The sequence below is a fragment of the Aythya fuligula genome, chromosome 5 (genome assembly GCF_009819795.1).
Source record: "Aythya fuligula isolate bAytFul2 chromosome 5, bAytFul2.pri, whole genome shotgun sequence".
Taxonomy (NCBI): Eukaryota; Metazoa; Chordata; class Aves; order Anseriformes; family Anatidae; genus Aythya; species Aythya fuligula.
This window is the reverse complement of record NC_045563.1, coordinates 57853397-57875099: the sequence shown is the minus strand read 5'-3', so window position 1 is coordinate 57875099 and position 21703 is coordinate 57853397. Positions and strand designations below refer to the sequence as shown.

At 38.6% G+C, this 21703-nt stretch overlaps 1 protein-coding gene across 1 annotated transcript in view; it reads left to right on the top strand.

The window, feature by feature from the left end:
• The window catches only part of IMMP1L (inner mitochondrial membrane peptidase subunit 1), a 33065-nt gene that overhangs the window by 5109 nt on the left and 6253 nt on the right, over positions 1 to 21703 (top strand). Inside the window, exons 2-4 of the mRNA XM_032189206.1 lie at positions 9244 to 9381; positions 10173 to 10261; positions 11107 to 11233. Of these exons, the coding sequence (XP_032045097.1) occupies positions 9277 to 9381; positions 10173 to 10261; positions 11107 to 11233 (321 nt within the window). The 5' untranslated portion in view covers positions 9244 to 9276. The remainder of the gene's footprint in view (positions 1 to 9243; positions 9382 to 10172; positions 10262 to 11106; positions 11234 to 21703) is intronic.

Sequence of the window (21703 nt, the reverse complement as noted above, 5' to 3'; positions counted from 1 at the left end):
TTCTGTAGTACTTTCTGGATATAAAAGTTAACAAAATCCACGTCATGAGTCTTGTAATTGTGCTGCCCCACCTGCCCGACCTCCCCTCTTGTGTAAAGGAAATGTAATTGAGGAGTTTTTGTATACTTAGAGGTAACTTTTGGCTGCTCTGCTGCAGGGTAGGATCTGTATTGCTGACTTCTTCTCCGATTAGCTTCAGCAGCAGGCTCTGACTTTCACTGAAGCAGTGCCAGGCATGCTAGCTGTGACTCAGAAAGTTTCTACATTGGAAGTTTCTACATTTCTACAGTCAATTGGAAAGGAATCTCAAAAACTTGATCGCAAAGACAAGAATCTTTGCCAACGTGCTTACATGAAAGGATGTAACTTCTTGGCAGGCCAGACAAAGTCACAGCCTAAGCTTTCCAGCATAGTTGCCAGCGATGTGTTCTGGGCACTGAGGGTTCACTAGCTCCTCCAGACAGGTAGGTTAATGCCGGCTGGGGTATTCAGCCACTGCTGCTCTGGAAGTAACCCAAGGTGGTGTAGTGTCCCCTAATGAGCAGTTTTACTGCCCTTATTGCTCATTCTGTCTGAAATCTATGAACTGCTCCATCCTTAGCCTGGTAATGACATGCAGAAGAGCAGTGGTTGAACTGAAATGCCTACTGGCGTGTTACAAGGAGCTAGATAAAGCAATTTGTTTGTTGCTACGAACAGCGATAGGGTCACTGACCCAGTGCAGGATTATGCTGGTTCTGGCTTTCCCACCCAGTGAGACCGGCCAACTCCATCAGGAAGGAATCAGGCAGGACCATAACTGGCAGGCTTCACTGAGGACAAGCTGGAAGTAGGACTATACAGTCATGCACAATGCTGTATTTTAAATGGGAAAGGGTAAAGGCTGCGGTTGCTGGTGTGAAAGTACGCTTCTCTGATTGTTTCAAGGTCTTCTCTGGTTTCGTATTAGAAATATGTGTAATCTCATTGCCTTGGGGGACTCTGTTCCGGAGGAAGCAATTTACCTGGGTCTTAAAACATACAAGCACTTGATTCAAAGATCTCCCAGCTCCCTTGTTTTCAGTCAGCCTGTTTTAGAGCTGTCTCTGTGTCCCACGTTGAAAGAAGAAAGGTAATTGACCTTCCTTTAAGTACACTTTAATGTTTCTGGGAAAACGGTTATGCACTTTTTGAGCTGCATGTCTCCATTATTTCTTTGTATCAGCCGTGCTTCCATTGGTCCCAGAAGTGTGAAGCAGCCCCTTGGTCGTGATATTTTTACACTATTGCCAAGTTACAGGGCCTTTTTTTTTTTTTTTTTTTTTTTTGGCCAGAATGTTTAACATTTCTGGTATAAAAGACCTAAAATTCAAAACCATTAAAGTCCGGGAAGATTATTGGTTATTTTAGCACGTACACAGTAATTGTGAAAGGAGCTATATGAGCAGTCCCTGGGTTTCCTTTTAGAAGTGCAGTGTGTCATGAAGAAAAGGGTAAGGTGAACTGTGTGCTTATTGTGTGGCCACTTCTTAAAAACTTAGAAATTGTGTTTGAGAAGGCATTTTGGATGAGGAGGTGTGAGATTAGCGAGGTTATTCAATGATTATTTCTGTTCTATTTTCCATTTTACAAATATCCACCTCCTCACTTGAAATTTGGATTTCTGGTAGTTATCTGTGATAAAATAAGGCACACGGGCCTTCTTTGGTAACCTTTTTGCTCTCTGTGATAGTGCAGTTTGGGGGCCTGGAGCGTGCTCAGCGCCTTGCAGGTACTCAGCACCTTAGCATATGATCATCTGCTAAATTTGAGAAAGGTGCCTCCACGTGTTTGATTCACTTATTGTGTCAGCTCTACTTTAAACCTTCGAATTAAATAATAGTTTATGCTGGCTTTTTATTTTAGTTCATGCGTTTTAAACCTGGAACTCAGATGAAAAGATAGTTTCGGAATAAATTCAGTATATTATTTATGAGTGGAGCAACACATTAGCATTGAGTTCACAATAGATCATATCGCTTTTATTCCGTCTTACAAGCTTAGCAGCACAAACAGAATAATCAACATATTATTTGGCTGTCATCTGCTGAACAGAAACCAGAGATCACAAGGAGGTTTTCCCTAGCTGCAGTGATGGCCTTTTTGTTCCAAGCCCCCATCTGGGAGGGCCATGGTGTGTTATCATATGGAACACGGGGTTTTCTGTAATCTCCTTAGCTGCACTGCAGTTTGAATCTTCATTCCATGTTTGTGTAATTTATAATTTTAATGAGACCATGGCTCTTGTGGGCTTTGAAATATATTAAAAGCTCTTTTGTGCATATGCTTTTGTTCTTGCTTAATAGGCTCAGTGTATTTAAAACTGATGAATTTTTATTCATGGATTTGGATGTCTGGGGATTAACTTAGACTGAATATCATTGCACTCATCTATTGATGTTTGCAACTTTTTTTAATACTTGTATCTGTAAGCGGAGAAGAACTTACGAAACTTGTGTTTTATATAAAATGGCTCAGAAATAGCTCAGAATTTTATAGCAGTGATAAAAAGTACCGATTAAAATTTATTTTCACCGCATAAACTCACATGCAATCCAGTTTGTATTGTGAAGAGTAGGAAGTTGAATCCATACACGTGTATTTTGGACCTCTTCTCTAAAAAGCAACTTAGGAAAGCCATCAAAATTTTTGTAGAGTAATAGCAGCATTTGATTTGCAGTTTTTTTTCTGTTCAGGTTATTTGAAAATGTAAATACTAAGCTCATTGTTGTCTGTGTTTCTTTTCTCTTCTTTTTTAACACTTTTTTTTTTTAATGCAGAGTATGCACATTTTGTTAGAAGGCGATGCTCGTAACTGGGGAGTATTGATGAAGAAATACAGAGATTGTTGCTGTTATATTTTCTGATGGTGCCGAAACTCTTTTTTTTTTTTTCTTATGCATTTTTTGAATGTTTAATGATTCACTGTTTATGTTAAGATCCCATGCTGTGTGATTTCTGTGTTAATAATACTGTGGAGTGCTCTTCAGCAGTAACACACTAATCTGAGAGTAACGGTGGGGATAAGACTAAGACACCTTGTAAACAGTTTTCGTGGTGGTGTACGTAAATAGGCTGCTTTATGTGAACAGTTTTATTGTTTGTTTGTGGTGTTCTTACCAATAAGCAATCCTGTTTGTAATGGCAGATATCTTAAGTAAGCAGTCTTTTTATTTGTTAGCGCACAGGGAAATTAATTACCCCACTGCTTTGAATGGTGTTTCCAAAAATACCTGTGTGTGCTTAGAGGTGTGTCAGCAGTGGGAAGTGCATGGGATGTGTGGGCCATGGACACTGCAGGTTTCTGTAGGGTCATAGTTCAGGTACCCAATGTGAAAATGGGACTTGGGACTCTTTGTCCTAGTTAATGAACACACATTTTACACACTTACTCTACATGTGCGGGAATATTTCAAGCAGGTAGTTTGTTTTGAAATTCAAGATAAATGAGGATAGCTCAGAATAGTTACTTGACCCTTGTGATCCAGACACTGTATTTTTCCCATTCACCAGCAAAGGGACTGTGCTGTCTGTCAGAGCTTTGGCATCTATGTCCTAACTTTGATGTTGTTACAGGAAACCGTTAAGTGAAAATTTCAGCATTCCTCTGAGGCTCAGACTTGCCACATATGACCATGCATTTGCTCAGCTGTTTGGATTTTGCTGTTCAGCAAAGATGAGTATAGATGGAGTTGCAGAGAAAGGTAGAAGCCCAGGAACGCGTCTGACCATTAACACACCATCCTATACAGGGTTGTGGGATTGTTAGGAGTTTCCTCCCAAAGGTAAAGAGAATCAGTGAGAACTGCTTGAAATCTGTTTTGAAAAATTGTTCATTCTCATGTAGGTAGTCTCTAGTTGAGGCCAGATCCACACCAGAGGATTGCATTATGTGAATTGCTGTTTACAGGATTGAGCTACTTGTCAGCTTGAGAACAGCAGATGAAGGAGCACTTGTTGGAGACAAACTGTCAGTGCCTAGTAGAGATAATGTGGAAAAATAATCCTTCCAGAATATCACCCGAGTTTTTTCAAATTTGCCAGACTGTATCTAGTGCATCTTCTAGAGGAAAACAACAGCTAGAAATACAAGTCAACTTCTCCTTGGCCCCGTGCACAGAAAGGTCATTTGAAAATGGTTCCTTGTTTTCCTTTAGGTGTTCAGAATCCTTAGATGAGTGTAATTAACATATTTAAAATACATATATTAACATACTTAAAAATTCTCAGTAAACATGACATACACTTTTCACTCTTCCGGCACATATTACATTAATTTCATGAAGAGGTTTTACAAATAGTTAAATTTATGTTAATGCCAGCTCCAACAAAAATATTTCAATAGCCCAATCATCGTGTGTTCTTTTTTGCTTTGGGGCTTTTAGACTTTTTTAGTAATAGTCGCAAGGTAACCTTTTGGGAAAAACATGGTGCAAGTTATAGGATTACATTGTGAGAAGAAAGATGTCTGGTGGGTAGGGGAGAATGCCATAGTTGTGTTTCTGTTAGCTGAGGAAAATCTGATCAATTGTCTCTAAATATTCTGTGAAAATTCAGAATTTAGTATTATATAAATCAAGTGTGACTGGAAATGTTTTATTACAGTGAAAAAAATCTAATTGGCATCAAGTCCAATAATTTGTTTAGCCACATTTTCATTGGCTATGCCTTCGATATTCCTGTATTTAAAATTTTGGCACCGCGTGCTAAACTGTGCCATCAGTTATCTGGAAATGATAAATCCACTGATTGGTTTCCTAATTTTATTATGTACACAGTTAATTGTAATCCAAGATTACAGCAAACAAGATGTTAATTTCTAGACAATCTACCTACATTTCACTCAGGGCGTGATTGTTACTGAAGCAAAAATACAAAGAGAATAACATTTGTGCTATCCTCACAGGAGCTGTCAATAAAAGATGTAATAGGGGATTTAGGAATCTGGAAATGGCCAACTAATTTATGTGAATCTATTTTATTTCAGCTAGAAAGACCAAGCTCTGTTTCGTCTGCGCTGCATATTGCAGAGCACAGGCTGTCTATAGAAAACCAGGCGGCTGCATATGGATAGTCCCTTGATATCATTCACTTGCTGTGTAATCTTATTATGCAAAGTTCTAATCTTCACCTAGAATGAATGCCTCTGGGTCAGAATATAGTCATATCAGGGTTTTTGAGGTCATGTTTTGTGATCCTTAGCTTATTCTTCTAAGTAGGGCTGGGATTTAAAGAGTATTCCCTAGACGCTAGCAGAGATAGACGGTAAAACCTGCTGCCTTTTTGGAAGACAAGACCAACATGAGGTCCCTGGTAGGATTAAACTTGATTTGTAGCTGTAGGATTTTTTAACAGATGTATTATTGGACAGGGAATAGGGGGCCACCAGCACAGCGAAATTGGATCACGATTGGCATTCTCAGGGAGTCCGCTGGCTGCTAAAACAGCAGCTGCATGTGGATTTGACTTCTTTCAGGTGAAGCGACTTCCAGTCATTTGGAAAGGATGGGATGAAAAGGAACCTTGGTGATAATTTTGATGTCTGCAAGATTTAGTACCAATGTAATGGGATTATCGGTAACACCTTCACTGCAGAAAAAGCCACCTGGCGCTATAACTGGCAGCAACTGCGAACTAATCCCTTCCCATCTCTTGGATGTCATTCATGAGGCTCAAAGTGATTTCTACCCTGCTAGCTGTGATTAATTTTATAAACAAACAAACAAGAAAATAAAATGACGAAAGCCTAGACGACGTAAGAAGAAGTGAACAGAAGAGTAGGAGTCAGATTTTGCATTTTGCTTGCTGCAGGAGATAAAATACGCAGTTCTTCTCGAGCAGCCAAATTGTATTCTGCGTGACAAATGTGTGTGCATAACTTTTTCAAATCAATGTCTATTTTCATTAGAAAAACAGTGTCTGTTTCAGTATAAAATGTTACATTGCCTACTCTGGAAGTAGTAAGTAGTACCTGGAAGTAATTACAACAGGTTTTATGTCGATAGGGCTGTGATAAGGATGTTTATACAACAGACCCATTAAGTTTTCAAGGGGCCCGTGACTTAAATCATTTGGTTTATTGTCCTTAATGGCCTCGTGTTGTATCTGGTGGAGGTGCCTGCCGACAGGACTTTGTGTTAAAATGAATTGCGGGACGTGGAAAAACGTTCAGCCATTTGGCCGCTTGAGATCAATAATATGGCATTGTTTAAAGAACGCACCGATAAATAGTTTTCAGAGGAAACAATTATATTTTACTGATACTTAAGCTAGAGCAATTGTGAGATAAATGTTCTGTGTTTATTTTTTAATAATAAACCTCTAGAGGTTGTGGGGTTTTTTGTTTGTTTGGTTGGTTTGGTTTGGTTTTGGACAGGACTTCCTACAACCATTCACGTGTGAACTAGAAGCTGTTACTTAAAACTACACGGAGACTTTGGGGATTACAGTTATCCTGTGGTCTGTGGAATGAACATTACATGGCAGAAGATGGATCCTAACGTTAAAAACAAAGAAGCTCTGAAGTTATCTTATTAGTTTCAAAGAGTATCATCTAGGTATTGCGTATGTGCCTTAATTGGAAATGAACTTATGTGCCTTAATTTGAAATGAGGAGTAGTAAAAGTTAAGCCTTAAAGGAATTTTTTCATCATTATCATGAACATCTGATAAACCTGAGCATTTCAAAAAGTCCCATTGTGCCACATATGTAAAGTGGGACTGGTGAAATCCCCGTCTCCTGGATTGAGAATTGATTTTTATCCAGCTTCCCCATTGCACAGTCTTTGGGAGCCCATTAGGAAGAGAACGGGGAGCCAGATTTGAGACCTCTTGGCTCATTTGCTATCCTCTTGGTATCGTGGCAGCTGTAGCAGTAGGTAGCACTCACTCTTTCAGCCCCTCTGTTTCCCTGAATAATGGACAAACCCATCCCTCCGAATTCAGATTTACTCGGAGACAACAAGAAGCGTGTGCTCAGTGTAACCACGGGGGACGGATGTGCCTGTTGGACTCTGACAGGAGATCAGGTGCATGCATTTGGAATTCAAAAATGGTTTCCAGAGACATACAGAATTGGTTTGCAGTTTGCTGTGAAACAGTACATGTTTTGGTTACAGCCACGGAGCTGAGGTGCAGCCTGGCTGTGCAGTATTTGCCTGAGAAGCAGCACGAGATGGGCTTTCTAGCAGGCGCTGCTGGGGAGCGGCCATGTGCTTCTCTCCCAAGCCCGTTGCGGTCATTGATCCGCGCCAGTTGTAAAACGCTCATCGATCTGCCGACACTCAATCTGCCTTTCACCACCCGTGAAATGTTTCTGGGCTCACAGCGCTCCGGGCCTTGAGAGCAAGGGGTTGGTCCGTGCTTTTCATAGTGTGCTGGGTGGAGAAGAGCAAATCGCTTTTTTGGGAACCCGGAGTGAAATTGTGCTGGCAGTGCCGTTAGCTTCCAGGGCAGCTGCTGCTTCTCCGAGGTGTCCGGCCGTGTGCGAGCACGTGCTAATGAAGCCCTTCAAGACTTTTTTGTTTTCTGTTATGTTTTGTGTTACTGTGAAACTCCTCAGCTAAGCTGAAGGGTGAGGAATCACAGATTGGTTCAAGTACATGTGTTCTGGCGATCTTGTACACAATAAAAACCAAGTAAATCCTTTTTGGAGCAAGGAAGTGAGCTTGGTAGAGAATGTTTTCCCCCATGAAGGCTCTTCTTTTTTCCCTATAAATAAATACTAAATGCAAAGATCAAAAACCTTTTTTGATTGCATTCAGACAAAACTCCCATAGAGAAACATCATGAAATATAGAAGGGGAGCACTTTACTTCACTGCCAAGTAGGCCACACAATACCTGCAGCATTTTTGGTTCCTTCTTAAGCTACGGTGTTTGTTCAGCAAGCTCTGTCGACCCATCTCAGTAAATGAGTAGGAGAGAAGTTTTGTTGGGGTTTTAATTCATGGTGAAGCTGATAATGAGTTTAAGGGGGACAGATTTCTTTCAGAATGTAAAACTTGCTTCAGTTACTAAAGCACATCTTCCACTTCCTTTAAAAAAAAAAATATATATATATATATCAAAAATCTTAAATATTGGGGTAAGGAACACTTCAGTCAGATTAGTGTTGCAGTAATTTCAATTAGTCATCAGAATTTCATTTAAATATTTGGGTAAGGTTGTCAGAAGGTATTCACGGAGTCCTTTAATGTGCTACAGAACATATGCCACTGTGCTGTGTCTAAGAATAGCAGGACCTAATGCCTTAATTTTATATGTAAATGTTCTGGTAATGAAAGTCTAATCAAAAGAAAACTCGGCAAAAACTCCAGAACCAACAACATCGGTTTTCTCTAGCATAAACAGTCTTACATAGGCAAGCCATTCACAACTCTATTATCTTAAATTTCGAGTAGTTCTTGAAGCCTTTTTTCCTTTGAATGGCTGTCAGGTCACTTGTAAAGTCTTGGTTGGCTACTCGCTTATTCCAGTTTTCTGTCAATGTGATTGCAGTTGTGAAATAGCTTCAGGTCACTTCAGCTGGTCAGATGCTTCTCTGTTTTGCTGTTGAGTGTTCGGCTTTAAATACTGGTGCTTAAAAAAAACAACAACAAAACCAAACACAGTGATTTTGGCTGTACAGTCTTCGTGTGATTAGAACAAAGCTCAGAAGTGTCATTTAATAAACATCTGAAGTCTCCAGCTGCCTGTGCTTTACAGTAGGCTGTAGTAGTCCAGGCAGGAAGGGAGCGCCCGTGCTTAAAGGTGGGATCAGAGCTTCCCAGCTTCCGTTCGGCCAAGCCTGGTGGAGGAGAGGATGTTCTCATGGCCCTTGCAGGTACCTAGACACAGGGCAGGTAAGCCTGTCTGCAAATGCCAGCAAAAGAAGTCGGGCTGAGTCAGCGGAGAGTATTGTCACCACTCCCTCCCGTTGATCTCTGTAGCCTTGCATAGTGTTTCTCATCGTGTTTCCAGCTTCTTCTTCTCTGTTTGTTTGAGCATCTAAATCTTACTAATAAGCTGGGGAGAGCGGCGATTAATCGTACACGTGGAGGTGCCAGCGTTAACAGATGAATAACTTGGTGGCTTTTCATCCTTTCAGATAGATCTGATTATTTTGTTGTTTTCATTCGCTGTTCTTTTACAAATACCGTCCAGTGGTTGTTAGATGCAAAAGATAGTTTTATTAATGTCATGTTGCTTCTTGTCAAACGAATGATGTTCTTCTGTTTTGATGTAGACTAGACCCAGCCGAAGGACGTAGCACTGTACCATGTTTCGCAATGCCCTAGGAAAAACCTTTCGATTTCTTGGGTATACTGTGCAATACGGCTGCATAGCGCATTGTGCCTTTGAGTACCTTGGAGGAGTTGTTGTGGTAACTTTTCCTTTTCATGATCTTTAAGGGGAAATGATGTTTTCTATGAAATAAAATTGTAATACTGAAACTGGTTTGTGTCATAATGCCATTATTTCAGTTTTCTTCATTTTTAAAGCTTTTTCAAAGTGTGTTCAATAATTCCCTACTTTTTGTTATTGGAGACAGGTCCAGCCTTTCCTTTCTTTAAAAAAAAAAAAAGGGAAGAAAGTTACGTATTTTATGCAGTTTGTTGCTTCAGGAATCACTGAAGCAAATGGGAAACAATATGAGTAAGCATTTTGCAAAGAGCATGTTCTTTCAGAAAGGCTGGAGTCACAAAATGCCACGGGAAACACTACTGTTCCCAATGCTGGGCAGATTTCTGGATGTTTTATGCTACCCCCCTGCCTTTCCCAGGTTCTCAACCTAGCAGCTGGATGTCATGGATTTTGGCTGAGAGCTCCTCCTGCAGCTTCTGCAGGGTGAGCTGGCAGAGCTCGGAGTGCTGCTTCTAAAAATTTCCTGCAGAGAAGGTGCTGAAACGTGTCCTTAGGAAATCATAGCACCTAGCGCAGTTCAGGACCAATTTTAAGCTAACCCAGAGCTCTAACAGAGTCACAAGAGCTCGGGAGGCTGTCCTCACTTTTTAAATGTATCAAATGTTCCTCCGAGGATTTCATTTTTTAAAATTGTTTGTTTTGCATTACACCTACTATAACTTATTAGCAAGTAAATTGAAAACTCTTGTATTTTAGATAAAGGTAATTGGCAAATAGTAATTTTTTTTCTCATTTATTTTTAATTTGCAGTGTTCTGGACCTTCAATGGAACCAACAATTCAAAATTCTGATATTGTCTTTTCGGAGAACCTTAGCCGACACTTTTATTGCATTCGAAAGTACGCTCCTTTGCTGTGACTGGACTGTACATTTAGTGTGGCAGGCCTTGTTAATAGCTATGCTCTATCCATCCTTTATTTTTCACATATTTTTCTGCTTCTGAAATGTAATTTTTCATAAATCTCTTATTGTGACTTGTCAGACCTCCTTTAGGATATAGTCCAAGTCACTTTTCCAGCTTTGTCCGAAAGAAATACAGAATCCCCCTCCCCCTTCTTTCCCCTAAATCTGTTCTGTGTGAATGTAATTTCTCTAAGCAGTTTTGTTTTATAAATCAAGCTGTGGGTTTTGCTGTGCTCTGATAGGATGTTAGAAAAGTGATCAAATGGTGTAAGTGCAGTTTATCATTTAAATAACATAATGATTAGAGCACAGCAGTCTCCAGGCTTTTGCCCATTTTGCTGTGGAATATTTCATTGCATGATCTAATGTATATAATCAAAGGGCAAAAGTAATGTAACAGTGCCTGCAAACTCAGGCATTTGAAGTTCCACTGAAAGAAAAACATTTGGACAATGACATACAGGAAGTTGGAATCTCTTCCATATATGCTAACGACAGGATCAAGTTAAATGACTTGCATTTTATTAGAGTATTGCCAATTAAAAAGTAGTCTAAAAGTTTTGTAAGTAATGTGAATAACAAAGAGACTCTCCAAGTATGGTTGCATTCCACCTGAGTAAAACTCATTGAAGAAACCAAAATCCCAGACAAGAATTTTCTTGAGAAAGAAATGTCTTTAATACATGGGAATAATTTTGGAGTACGTGCTTTGATACATGTGTTCAGCCAAATATTCTGTAATTAGAGTTCTCTTTTGTTTGTTTCTGTTCTTCCCTCCCAGAGGAGATATTGTAATTGCGAAAAGCCCCAATGACCCCAAATCAAATATCTGTAAAAGAGTAATTGGCTTGGAAGGGGATAAAGTCTGCACAAGCAACCCTTCAGATTTCCTTAAGAGTCACAGCTATGTAAGTATTAGTTTCTTGATTTGTAAATAAATTATTACATTATAAATAGGCCTGGTAGGCCGTAAAGGATTTGCAATATCAAAGTATCATAAGTCATACAGTATGATGTTGATAAGTTATTCTATATGTGCAGTAAAATAGAGCTTGTAAACTCTGTTCATGGCAAGCTGTCTTTCTCAGTGTCTTTTGTCTCTATAGGAATTGTATGCAGGTTTTTTTTTGCTCTGGCCTTTGCTTAGGTCTTCTTCCCTGGTCATCTCCTGCAATTCCCTGCATAAAGTACTGTACAGATGACACACTCAAGGGTTTGGTCTTAGGGCAAAACTGTGTATTAAACGCTAAAAAGTGAAAATTTTGTCTCTGCAATGCCTTTGAAGATTTTGCTTTCAAAATTATTTTACCTTTGAAGATTTTGCTTTCAAAATTATTTTAGAATATCTATATTCCCAACTTGTCAAAAAAAAAAAAAAAAGTAATGAGATGAAATAAAAAAGAAAATTATTCTTAATGCTTAAAACTTTTCAGCAACTTTCTAGGCCATCACTAGAAAAATCATCAGAAATCATTATCACAGGAATATGTAGGTGTTTTCTTTTCCAAATGCATGTTTGACTATTTCCTCTGTTCAGTATTTTGTGGCGGAAATACTAGGTTTTGCACAGCTGTCCGTGGACTGCTCCTTGCAGCCAGCTATAATTTGTGATGGATAAATCCTTTTTAAGAGTTTAGCTACCCTAAAGACTCCCAACTTCACCAGCATTCCTTCAGGTACGTTTGCTTCACTTCTGTCAAGTAGTTTAGAGTTGAGGTGGTTTGTACATACTGAAATCAATGGAGAAATTGTCAACATTGCAGGTAGTCAGGATTTAGTCAGGACTTGGAAGCAGAAAGCAAAGACAGGATTCATACCCTGTCATGAGGGGCTGAATTTGTTATTTCTTTATTCCAGTGTTGAGGCAGGACTCCCTCTAATCTGCCTTTCTGATAGAGTAACAGTACCACTGGAGCTTCTATTCACATTTCTGTTGCTCATGGACAGAAAAAAGAAACTCATTCTCTGTTACATTTTGAAGGGGAGGACAGGGTGCTTTTCCATAAATCATTTCCATTTTCCATAAATCAAACTGTGTTACTGTTTAACCATGAAAAACAAAACCCAAAACATTTCCTAGCAGAAGGACCTGAAATGAAAGTGTGTATTCTTCCGTAAAAGATGCAAACTGAATTTCTCTTGAGCATCTTGTTCCTCAGTTGTCTTAGTCCTAAAAAGTCTTACAGAAGTCCCGGCAAGGTTTGTACTTAACAGGATGCCACCCTTTCTGGAAACTCCGAGGTAATCAAATGAATATCCAGTGGAACAATTTCTCCTGTAGTTTTCTTGTCTCCAATTTTAATATAAAGTGTAAAGAGAATGAGAGGAAGAGGAACGTAGGAGTCCATTCCCTGTTTTCCTATGAATGTTTTTCATAAATGCTGATGTGTGGAAATCCAGCTAAGAAGTGATACATGTATGCCAGCTTTCTTAGTTCTTGCATCATAACTTGTAACTAGGGGGAGAAATGATCCAACTGGAAAGACCTGAGTTTGTTAATGCAGGTCTGTTTCCCTCACATCCTAAATGGCTGTTGGTGAGGTAGGTCTTCCCATCAGTTCAGGAGATGCTTACTTTATGGAAGAGGGTGTTTTCAACATAGGTGTCTGCACCTCATGCTCATAAGTTAGTGTATTACTCACTCAGTGCTCCTGTCCTGTTGAGGGGGAGAAGTGATACGTATCCATCCGGAGGGAATTGCCTAATGAACCCCCCTGGTTTAGGGGATCCCAGTGCTATGCACTTTGAATTCAAACACAAAGTTCTTCAAAGCAAACAGCAGCCGCAGTTGTACAGAGAACTTGTGCTTTGTTTTGTTGATACTTCTTTGAGAAGAATTAATCTGAGTCAGGTTTTTGAAAAAAAAAAAAGATTGTAGAAACTCTGAGGAAAGGTTTTGGCTGGATCCCAAATGGCCAGAAGCGCTGCCTGGGGTGTCTAGCTGTCAGAGAAACTCAGGCACACTTTAAGTGAGCAGACCAGAAATTGTCATGAGTTTTGTTGTTTGTATTAGGCTACTAATTGCTTCTTTTAATGAGAAATCTCTGAGTGATACTTGAATGTACTAAATCAAAAACGTGTAAGGTCAGAGAATTGTTTATTATTACAGTGAACTGCTTAGCTTTTCCTGACTAACTTGTCTCTTGTTTTGCAGAGTGATAGTGAATAGATGCGGACGTGTTTGCAAACATTACAGTAAATACGGAGTATCAGATGTCAGAAATATTACTGAGTTAGGCAGTTCTTACCTCTGCTTTGTCCTTAGCTGGTGTTTGTCAACCAATAGGTATTACAATAGGTATTATAACACACACCTTCCAAACTGTAATAACAATGAGAAACAAAATATCCCATGTAAGTTGAATAAGTTGTTTTGAAAAAGGGTATTTCAGTAGAAAAGAAATGCAATATAGCAGTGGCAGTTATGTGAAAATCTTTATGATGGTTCACTGCTATGCTTGGCCAAAGCAATATGTCATACGAGGACAAACATTTTTGCCAGATTGAACTATGTGTAAGGACGTACCAAAAATTTGTCTCTGACGTACTTGTTGTTGGGTTACAAAGAGATGGAACTATGTATACGTTAAGCACGTGTTTAGATTAAAATTCAAGTAAATCGGGAGTATCTCTACTTTGGTCCATTTAAGGAACATGATACTTTATATGTTAGAAGTTGGTGCTTATCCACAGGATAATAATGGGAGAAATCTTGTATTTACAGGAAAAGTAGAATAAGATTCCTTTTTTTTGATTATGCTGTTATACAGTTACAAATTTAAGAAATGTATTTTTCATTGCCCTTTTACTGATATTTGGTATGGAGTATAAGAGTTAGGCTAGTATTTTTTCCTCGGTTCTTCTGGGATTTTGTGCTCCATGCAGGTGTTTATAGATATCAAGTGTATTTACCATAATGAACATTTAAGAATGCATAACGTATTTTTACTGGATCAGAAGAAATGTGATACAAACCCAAAAGTTAAAAAGGTAGACAACTAATTTTTAGCAAACCTGATTTCAATCATTTAAAAATCTCTGTACTGATTTATTCATTTAATTATTAAATTTAAATAATGTGGGTTAGTAAGGAAATTATTCAATCACAGTAAAACCCTGAAATGGTCTTAAATTCTTTTTTGAAAGGTTCACATTCATATTTGTTTTTTTATTTCCTGTTTTTAAGTCTAATCCAGACTCAGGTTTATAATTCAGATCAAGTATCCTATTGTTATATTTGAATTTGTTTTAATGCCATTTACTTTAGCTTTAATTTCTTTAGTACCATATGTTCTTGTGCTGTAGCTCCTATTTACAAATTGAAAAAGTGAGGGGTTAATCATCAGATTAAAACAGCTTGTATGTCATAAACCACCAATATGCTAAGCCTTTGTGTCACTTAAACAAAAGTAGTACCTAATAATGTCACTTAATACAGCTATGGTCTGTAAATAAGGAACTGCCTTTTGCAAGTCATAGCGATAAAAAGCTGAGATACAAATCCATATCTCAGCAACACTCTGCTGGTAATCAATCACAACACACCACTAATGCTGTGAGACTAGCTGATGTGGGGGAAGTGTGTTTACCTTGTGCTAAAATGAGGTTCATTGCGGAGATGGCATCTCCTCATCCCGTGGTTAACTCTAGAGCTAACATAATTCTGAAGATAATGCATCTTACTATGTTTGCAGACCACAGAAGTGGTCTTACGCAGTGTTATTAACTCTTACACAGTCCTTGTCAGATGCTGTGAGGATATTACGTGGGTACTGAGAATAACGTAACGTTAATGTAAACAATGCTATATTAATCACTGCACAGCACTACAGAATTTGGGTGCACAACTTAAGACACTGAAGAGTAAATATCCTAAATAGCAATTAAAAAAATGGATTTCTCAAAACACTGGTTCTTTTTCCTTTGTCCTTAGTGTATTAATAGCTAGTTTATACTCATGGTTTAGTACGTCAGTAATCTAAGTTGTAATAGTTGCTGGCTTGGAGAATGGAAACATCTTGCTTCCTTCCTGTCCCGTCCCTCTTCTACTTCTAGCATGCTAGAGGCGTAATGTATTCTAGGGGCTGGGGAGAAAGTTACACTGTAAATTAAGCAGCAGTTATGCTAAACATCTGCTGGGAAAGGAGAGCCAATTTGCTTCGTTTGCAGATCCCTCCACATCCCAAGTACAGCAAGTTCATGATTAGAGCTAATCTCAAATTGGAGAAGTAATTTTAATTAAAATATAGACTTGTCACAACTAAATCATTGAGGGGAAAAGAAACTCAAAGAACACTATCAATTCCTTCACCGTATTTCCACGTTTTCTTCTCAAGTGGATGGGTGTTTACCTCTGAAGTTTTGTTTTTGCTGTCTCAGGAACATAGGTGCCTCTGATTTGACCCAGCGATGTAGCTCAGGCAGAGACCAGCAGTAACAGGCTCAGCATAAATGCTGCTCATGGATGAGTCCCTGCTGAGATATCTTAGATCTCTTCCTTCCCCACGGTGTGACCCGAGATGAGACAGCTGCACCTGCACCCCATCAGCTGCTCTGGAGGGCAGGCAGCCACGCCAGGGCAGGGGAAGGGCATTGCTTGGGACCTGGACACTTAGCCAATTCAGCCAGTCCATTCCTCAAGGAAAACCATAAAAAAAGATCTCCGTGGCGTTGATTCAAGGCAAGGTTGTTTCAAGATCACTGATTTCTGAATTTGCCACACTAGGTGCTTTCTTCTGTGGTAAACTATCTTTGCTCTACTGCTCATGTCAGTTGGAAGCCACAAGACTTTCCAATTCCATTACTCCTCTCATCCAAGTCTAGTAATAACATCTTAGACACTGCTCAGTATGATGAGACCAGCTACCCAAGGTCTCACTGTAGATTTTGAGGACAAGTCTGCCTATACCATGTCCGTGTCTGAGTGTTTTGTGTTGCAAACAGTAAGTTCCAGTTGGTGTCTGAACCAGTAGGTTTTTTGTTCTCAACTCTACACTATAGGGTAGCCCTGTTATGTCATCTGGTTCCCAGAGAAGAAAACAATCAATTCCTTCTTAATGATTATAGTGTAAAAAATCTATGCAAACCAGTAAGTAAATAAGTAATCTTTGCTGTGTATGTAATCATGTTTTTTCCAAAATATCAATCTTCTGTGAATCAAGAAAGCTAACAGTAGTCTGGACTGATGAATCATGGAAATATTTTGATTTTTTTTTCTCAGGAGTTCCTAAATGTAGTTAGATTTGTTCTGGAAAGTTTTGGCCTATGAACAGGCGATAAAACCCATAATTTCCTAACTCTAGTGGACTAAAAGCTTAGGAAATCTTTCACTATTAAAATGATTTTGGTTTCAGAAGAGAATCATTATTTTAAAGCAAAGTGATTTTCATATTGGTTAATAATTTATTTCAAAACTTAAAGATGGAGAAGTCTTCACATCTTTATAATTTTTCTGTTAAACCTAATTGTTTTGGGTTTTAAGCAATTGTTAGTTTAGGGAATTAATTCATAATATATTTTGTCATAGTAAATTTAATTTCTGTAGAAAAACATATTAGTGTTTCATTGTTGTCATGATAATCTGGACCAAGTTCATAAATTCTCTTTTTAATATATGTGTTTAAACCAACTGAGCTAAGTACAGGATGTCTAATTCATAAGCAACTTAAACCATTCAGTAAGTAAAAGGAAAATGCTGAAGGTAAACTAAATCTGTTATATTCTTTTAAAAAGTGTTAAATTCTAGGCAATTCAGCTTTTTAGTGATACTTAGTCAGATGACATTGATTTAGGATCACCTATACTTTCTGATGTGGTTGCTACCACTTCATAGCTTTTTTGAGCACAGAAAAATGTAAAAGCGTATACTGATTTTAAAAATATTGTGCTGATTAATACTGCTGGATTTTATATACCTGGCAGCTTTAATATAAAGAACATTTTTTATAAGTGTAGAGAAATGGTGCATTTGGATCATTTAAAAAAAAAAAAAAAGTATCTGCTAAGCTTTAGTCACCCTTGGTTCTGAATTAATAAATAAAGGATTAAGGAGTAGTTATGTGAGACTTTAAGTATCAAGTGAGAAAACACAACTCTTGCATTTCTGTGGTATATGTTTTATCCTAAATAGATGCAATTTACTTAAATAAGGCAATTTAATCAGTATTTAGTAAATTTGTCATTTGATATTGTAGATTCTTTCATCATATTTCACTTTAATCAAGAAAGGTAACACCTGTGGTTTATTCACAAAAGCTTCTTTTGTTAAATGAACACCCGCAGGCCATGAAGCAATTACATTTGTTGCTTGTACCAAAGTGGGAGGCACTTAAATAGACCTTAGTAGGGATAGATGAGAACTTACAGACTTTATTCTTTTGTCCTGCTCTGAGATTAGTTCTTATCATAGCTCAAGAAGGAAGCCTCTGAACTGAAAAGAAAAGATGGGAATGATTTAGTTCTTCTTAACTTTAAAACTTTGATATAGCTAGAGGTGATGTGAATACCTGTGACCTTGCAAGAGTTCAAACTTTGTCTGCTCCCAGCTGATTGTACACACTGACGTTCTTTGACAAACCCAGACCACTCCGAATCCCAAAAGGAGAGACTGCCAGAGATTCTCGTTTAGAATTCACTTCTTTATTACAAATCTGGTTATCCATCTTTAGCACTCCCCAAAATACCCCTCCCAAACCAAAAAGAAAAACCACAAAAGCCGGAATTTCATTTAGATTTTTGTTTGTCTGTTTGTTTTGAGGCAGATGATTTAATCTCTGCTAATCTTATTTTTAGTATATTGTTATTCTGCTATCACCGTAAACACAGTGCAGCTATCTCATCTCGTGATGCTGAAGTCGGTGAGATTACTCAAAGAACAACATTTGGTGTCATGAAAAATCACAGAAAGACTATCCTTCATTGAGTATACCACTCAGTAAATGACAACAGCCTTGGAAATTTAGCCATGATGTAGCAGTGAATGATACTTACTTATCTGAGCTGAAACACAGTAAGCTACCAGTAAAAGCTGTTCTGAATGATTATTTTGCTCTTCTGGTCTATCTGCTCCTGTACTAGAGCCCTTACAGCCTTGGAAGGGAGAAGAGGCATGTGTAGCACCAGCCTCTGCATTCTCATGCATATGAGCTGCACCTCAGGTAACTGGTTCTCCCTTAGAACTGGTGTTCCTTGAAAATAAATCCTCAGATAATCTGCACAAAACCAGAGGCACAAGGATTACTGAGAGTCTGTGGAAGATCAGAGGCAGCATGTTTTTGGATGAACCTGCACTGTTGTGGAATTGCTGTTTGTATAGGAGAGATACTGTTTAGTTATGTGAAAATTCAGTTGTTAGGGTTGTTGCAGTTCTACTTCTCAGAGCTAGCCTACATGTTAAGAAGAACTAAAATACTGCCCAGCCAAGCCAAATGCTTTTGGCAATGTTGTCTTTTCAAAAACCATTACTTTATTCACAACCTTGTGTGTAGTAATGATAACTGATTTCAGGTGTGCTTCTTAGATACAGTCATTCCCTCTATGAGAGTGGTCCATCACTTACAGATACCAAAATGCAACATCACTGTGAATTGTCAAGCAAGTGGATTTCCCGTTGCCACAAAAAAAAATAATAAATTCAATAGCAGCCTATCAGTGTACAAAACCAAAAATATGTTTTCCATAAAATTATTATTATTTTTTTTTACACATATATCTTATTTCCAGTTACTCTGCTTAGGTAGCTTTGAGATGTTTCGTATGCAGATCCTGCTTCTACCAAGGCTGATACTCAGAATTAACTTTGTTCAATGTGAATAGTCCCAATGAAATCAGTGACGTGGTCCAGAAATAGCTCGGTGCATATTAGCCTTTACTTCAAAGGGAGTGTAAACAGCTTTTTTTTTTTTTTTTTTTTTTTTAAATTAATAATTATGGCCTGTCACCAGTATTTGGTTTAACATTTTCATGTAATTTGTGTGATTTTTACTGCTTGTCTTAATTCTAGGTTGTAGTGAAGTGCCTAGATGATGGACAAGCACTATACAAAGGTATTATACTTTATTATTTCTAGATGAATCATACATTGTGACAATACTCTTTATGACACATTTAGAGGTATAGGGTCCTTCCCATGGAGAACATAGTTACCAGGAGCGGTAAATTTCAGGATATAGGAGCATACATTATTGCATATATTCTAGCTGGAACGCAAACTACGAACATTTTGTTTAGACAACAAATTCTTAGTAATTATTAGTAGTATTAGAAGTAGTGAGTGATACGCCACAGGTGGCAAAAGCATTTTTATTTTTTGTTAATGCTTTAGGAGTATGTAAGACAGATGAGAAGGTCTGTAAATGGTTAGATTCTGTTGCATTATGAAGTCCTTATTTCTTTCACATGGTAACAGATGAGCTTCACGTCCTGCTTATGAATCAGGGAAAGTGAGAAAGCACGAGAACCAGTTCAGTAGAAGGGAGGCTGGTAGTGTTCTGTGTGTAAAGCAGTAACGTTTTGTAAGACGTGATGTGTTTTCAGAAACGTGAAGCCTTTGCTTCTTTGTTTCATTTAAAAAAATCTTCCTTTTGTAGTAATTCATGTTTCTCCTTTCTATGTATTTGCTGATATAGACAGTCCTTCAAAATGACAGTAGTTTGACGTGTGACTTGTAATTCTGGGAGGTGCTGGGCAGGAGACATTGCACTGGAAAGGTCAGAATGCTGCTTTACATCGCAGTGTGCATCTGAAAAGCAACCCTTGTGTAGGATGTGGGCACAGTGAATGCTTCTGGTGGGCATGGTGAAGATGAATATCCAGTTGACCTAACAATTGCTGCTGGACGTTCTAAATGGGCTAAATGGGTTCTAAAGAGACCTACCAAAATCTTAGCTCCCAACACACTGAAATGCACGTGCTATGCAGGTCATTTGAACCTGCATATTACTTTTTTTTTAATTGATTTCTTGTTAGTAATTTTGTTTGTAATGTTGCTTGGGTAGAATCCTTTGCCTTTTCCCTTAGATTGTTTTTAAATTACAATGGCTGATGATGCCAGCTCTGCATTTGTGGACTTAGTTTTGTTCATGCATCGCTACTACACATCCTTTAGCAGGTTTATTCTTGTAGGGGGGAAGATGTATTAGGTATTCCTTTACAGTCCAACAGTTCAAATACTTTAAAAAATGTTATGCCTCCCTTTGATGCTATAGTTCAATCTCATTGCTCTTCAGTGGGATCATAATAATTATATTTAAAATAATATTGCATTTTATTTTAAAAAAGATCTATGCATGTATTAATTTTTCATGATGAATCTGTTTCCTACATCAAGGCTGGCTAGGTAGCAGCAACATGGTTTCTATGTCCTGGTATATTTTCTTTGAGGTGCATGTTAATGACAGCCCTAAACGTAGTTTTTTGATAGACTTCTGTTAGCTCTGACATGTGGAAAAATGGTACTACAGAGAACTTTGAGATGCTTGGCAGGTTGCAGCTTTTAATTAGCCATTAAAAATTAGTCAGGTTTGATTTGCATCTCCTACAGAAAAAGAGAGTTCTTGTTACACTCAGTTGAGAGGTACGAAATTACTTTGGACATCCTTATCTGAGATAAGAGGAAGAAAGGAAGAGAGCCAAGAGTCTTTCTCATTGTCCCGGGGAAGCCATCCACCAACCTGCAAGTTGGGATGTAATAGCTGTAAACAGAACTTTTTGTCCTGCTAACATAGTTGGGGTCCCTTAAGGATGCCCAATAGTGGGCAAATCAACCAAACCTTTCCAGTTCCAACACTGATACTAGGAGGGCGGCAAAAGTCATCTGGCTGAAACCAACTGGTCTTCCAAGAGAAAACTCTCCCATGCATGTGCCAGAAATTGTAGAATGGCTTGGGTTGGAAGGGACCTTAAAGATCACCCAGTCCCAAACCCCTGCCATAGGCAGGGATGCCACCCACTAGATCAGGTTGGCCAAGGCCCCATCCAACCTGGCCTTGAACACCTCCAGGAATGAGGCATCCACAGCTTCTCTGGGGAACCTGTTCCAGTGCCTCCTTACCCTTACAGTGAAGAATTGCTTCCTAATGGCTAATCTAAATTCATTCTCTGTTCATTTAAGACCATTCCCCTTGTCCTATCATTATCTACCCGAGAAAAGAGACCTTGATCCTGTTTAAATGACCCCTTTAACTACTGAAATCTGATAAGCCTATGCAGTAACAAAGGTAAAGCAGGTTTCGAAAGGGTTTAGACGTATTCCTTGCCAACAGCTCCACATACAGATTCTAAAAGGAGTAGGCAGGGATGTACCCTCTGACGTGCCTAGTACACCTACCCTGGACAGCTGGGAGATGATGGACAGGCTCCCGGCTGCTTTCCATGATGAG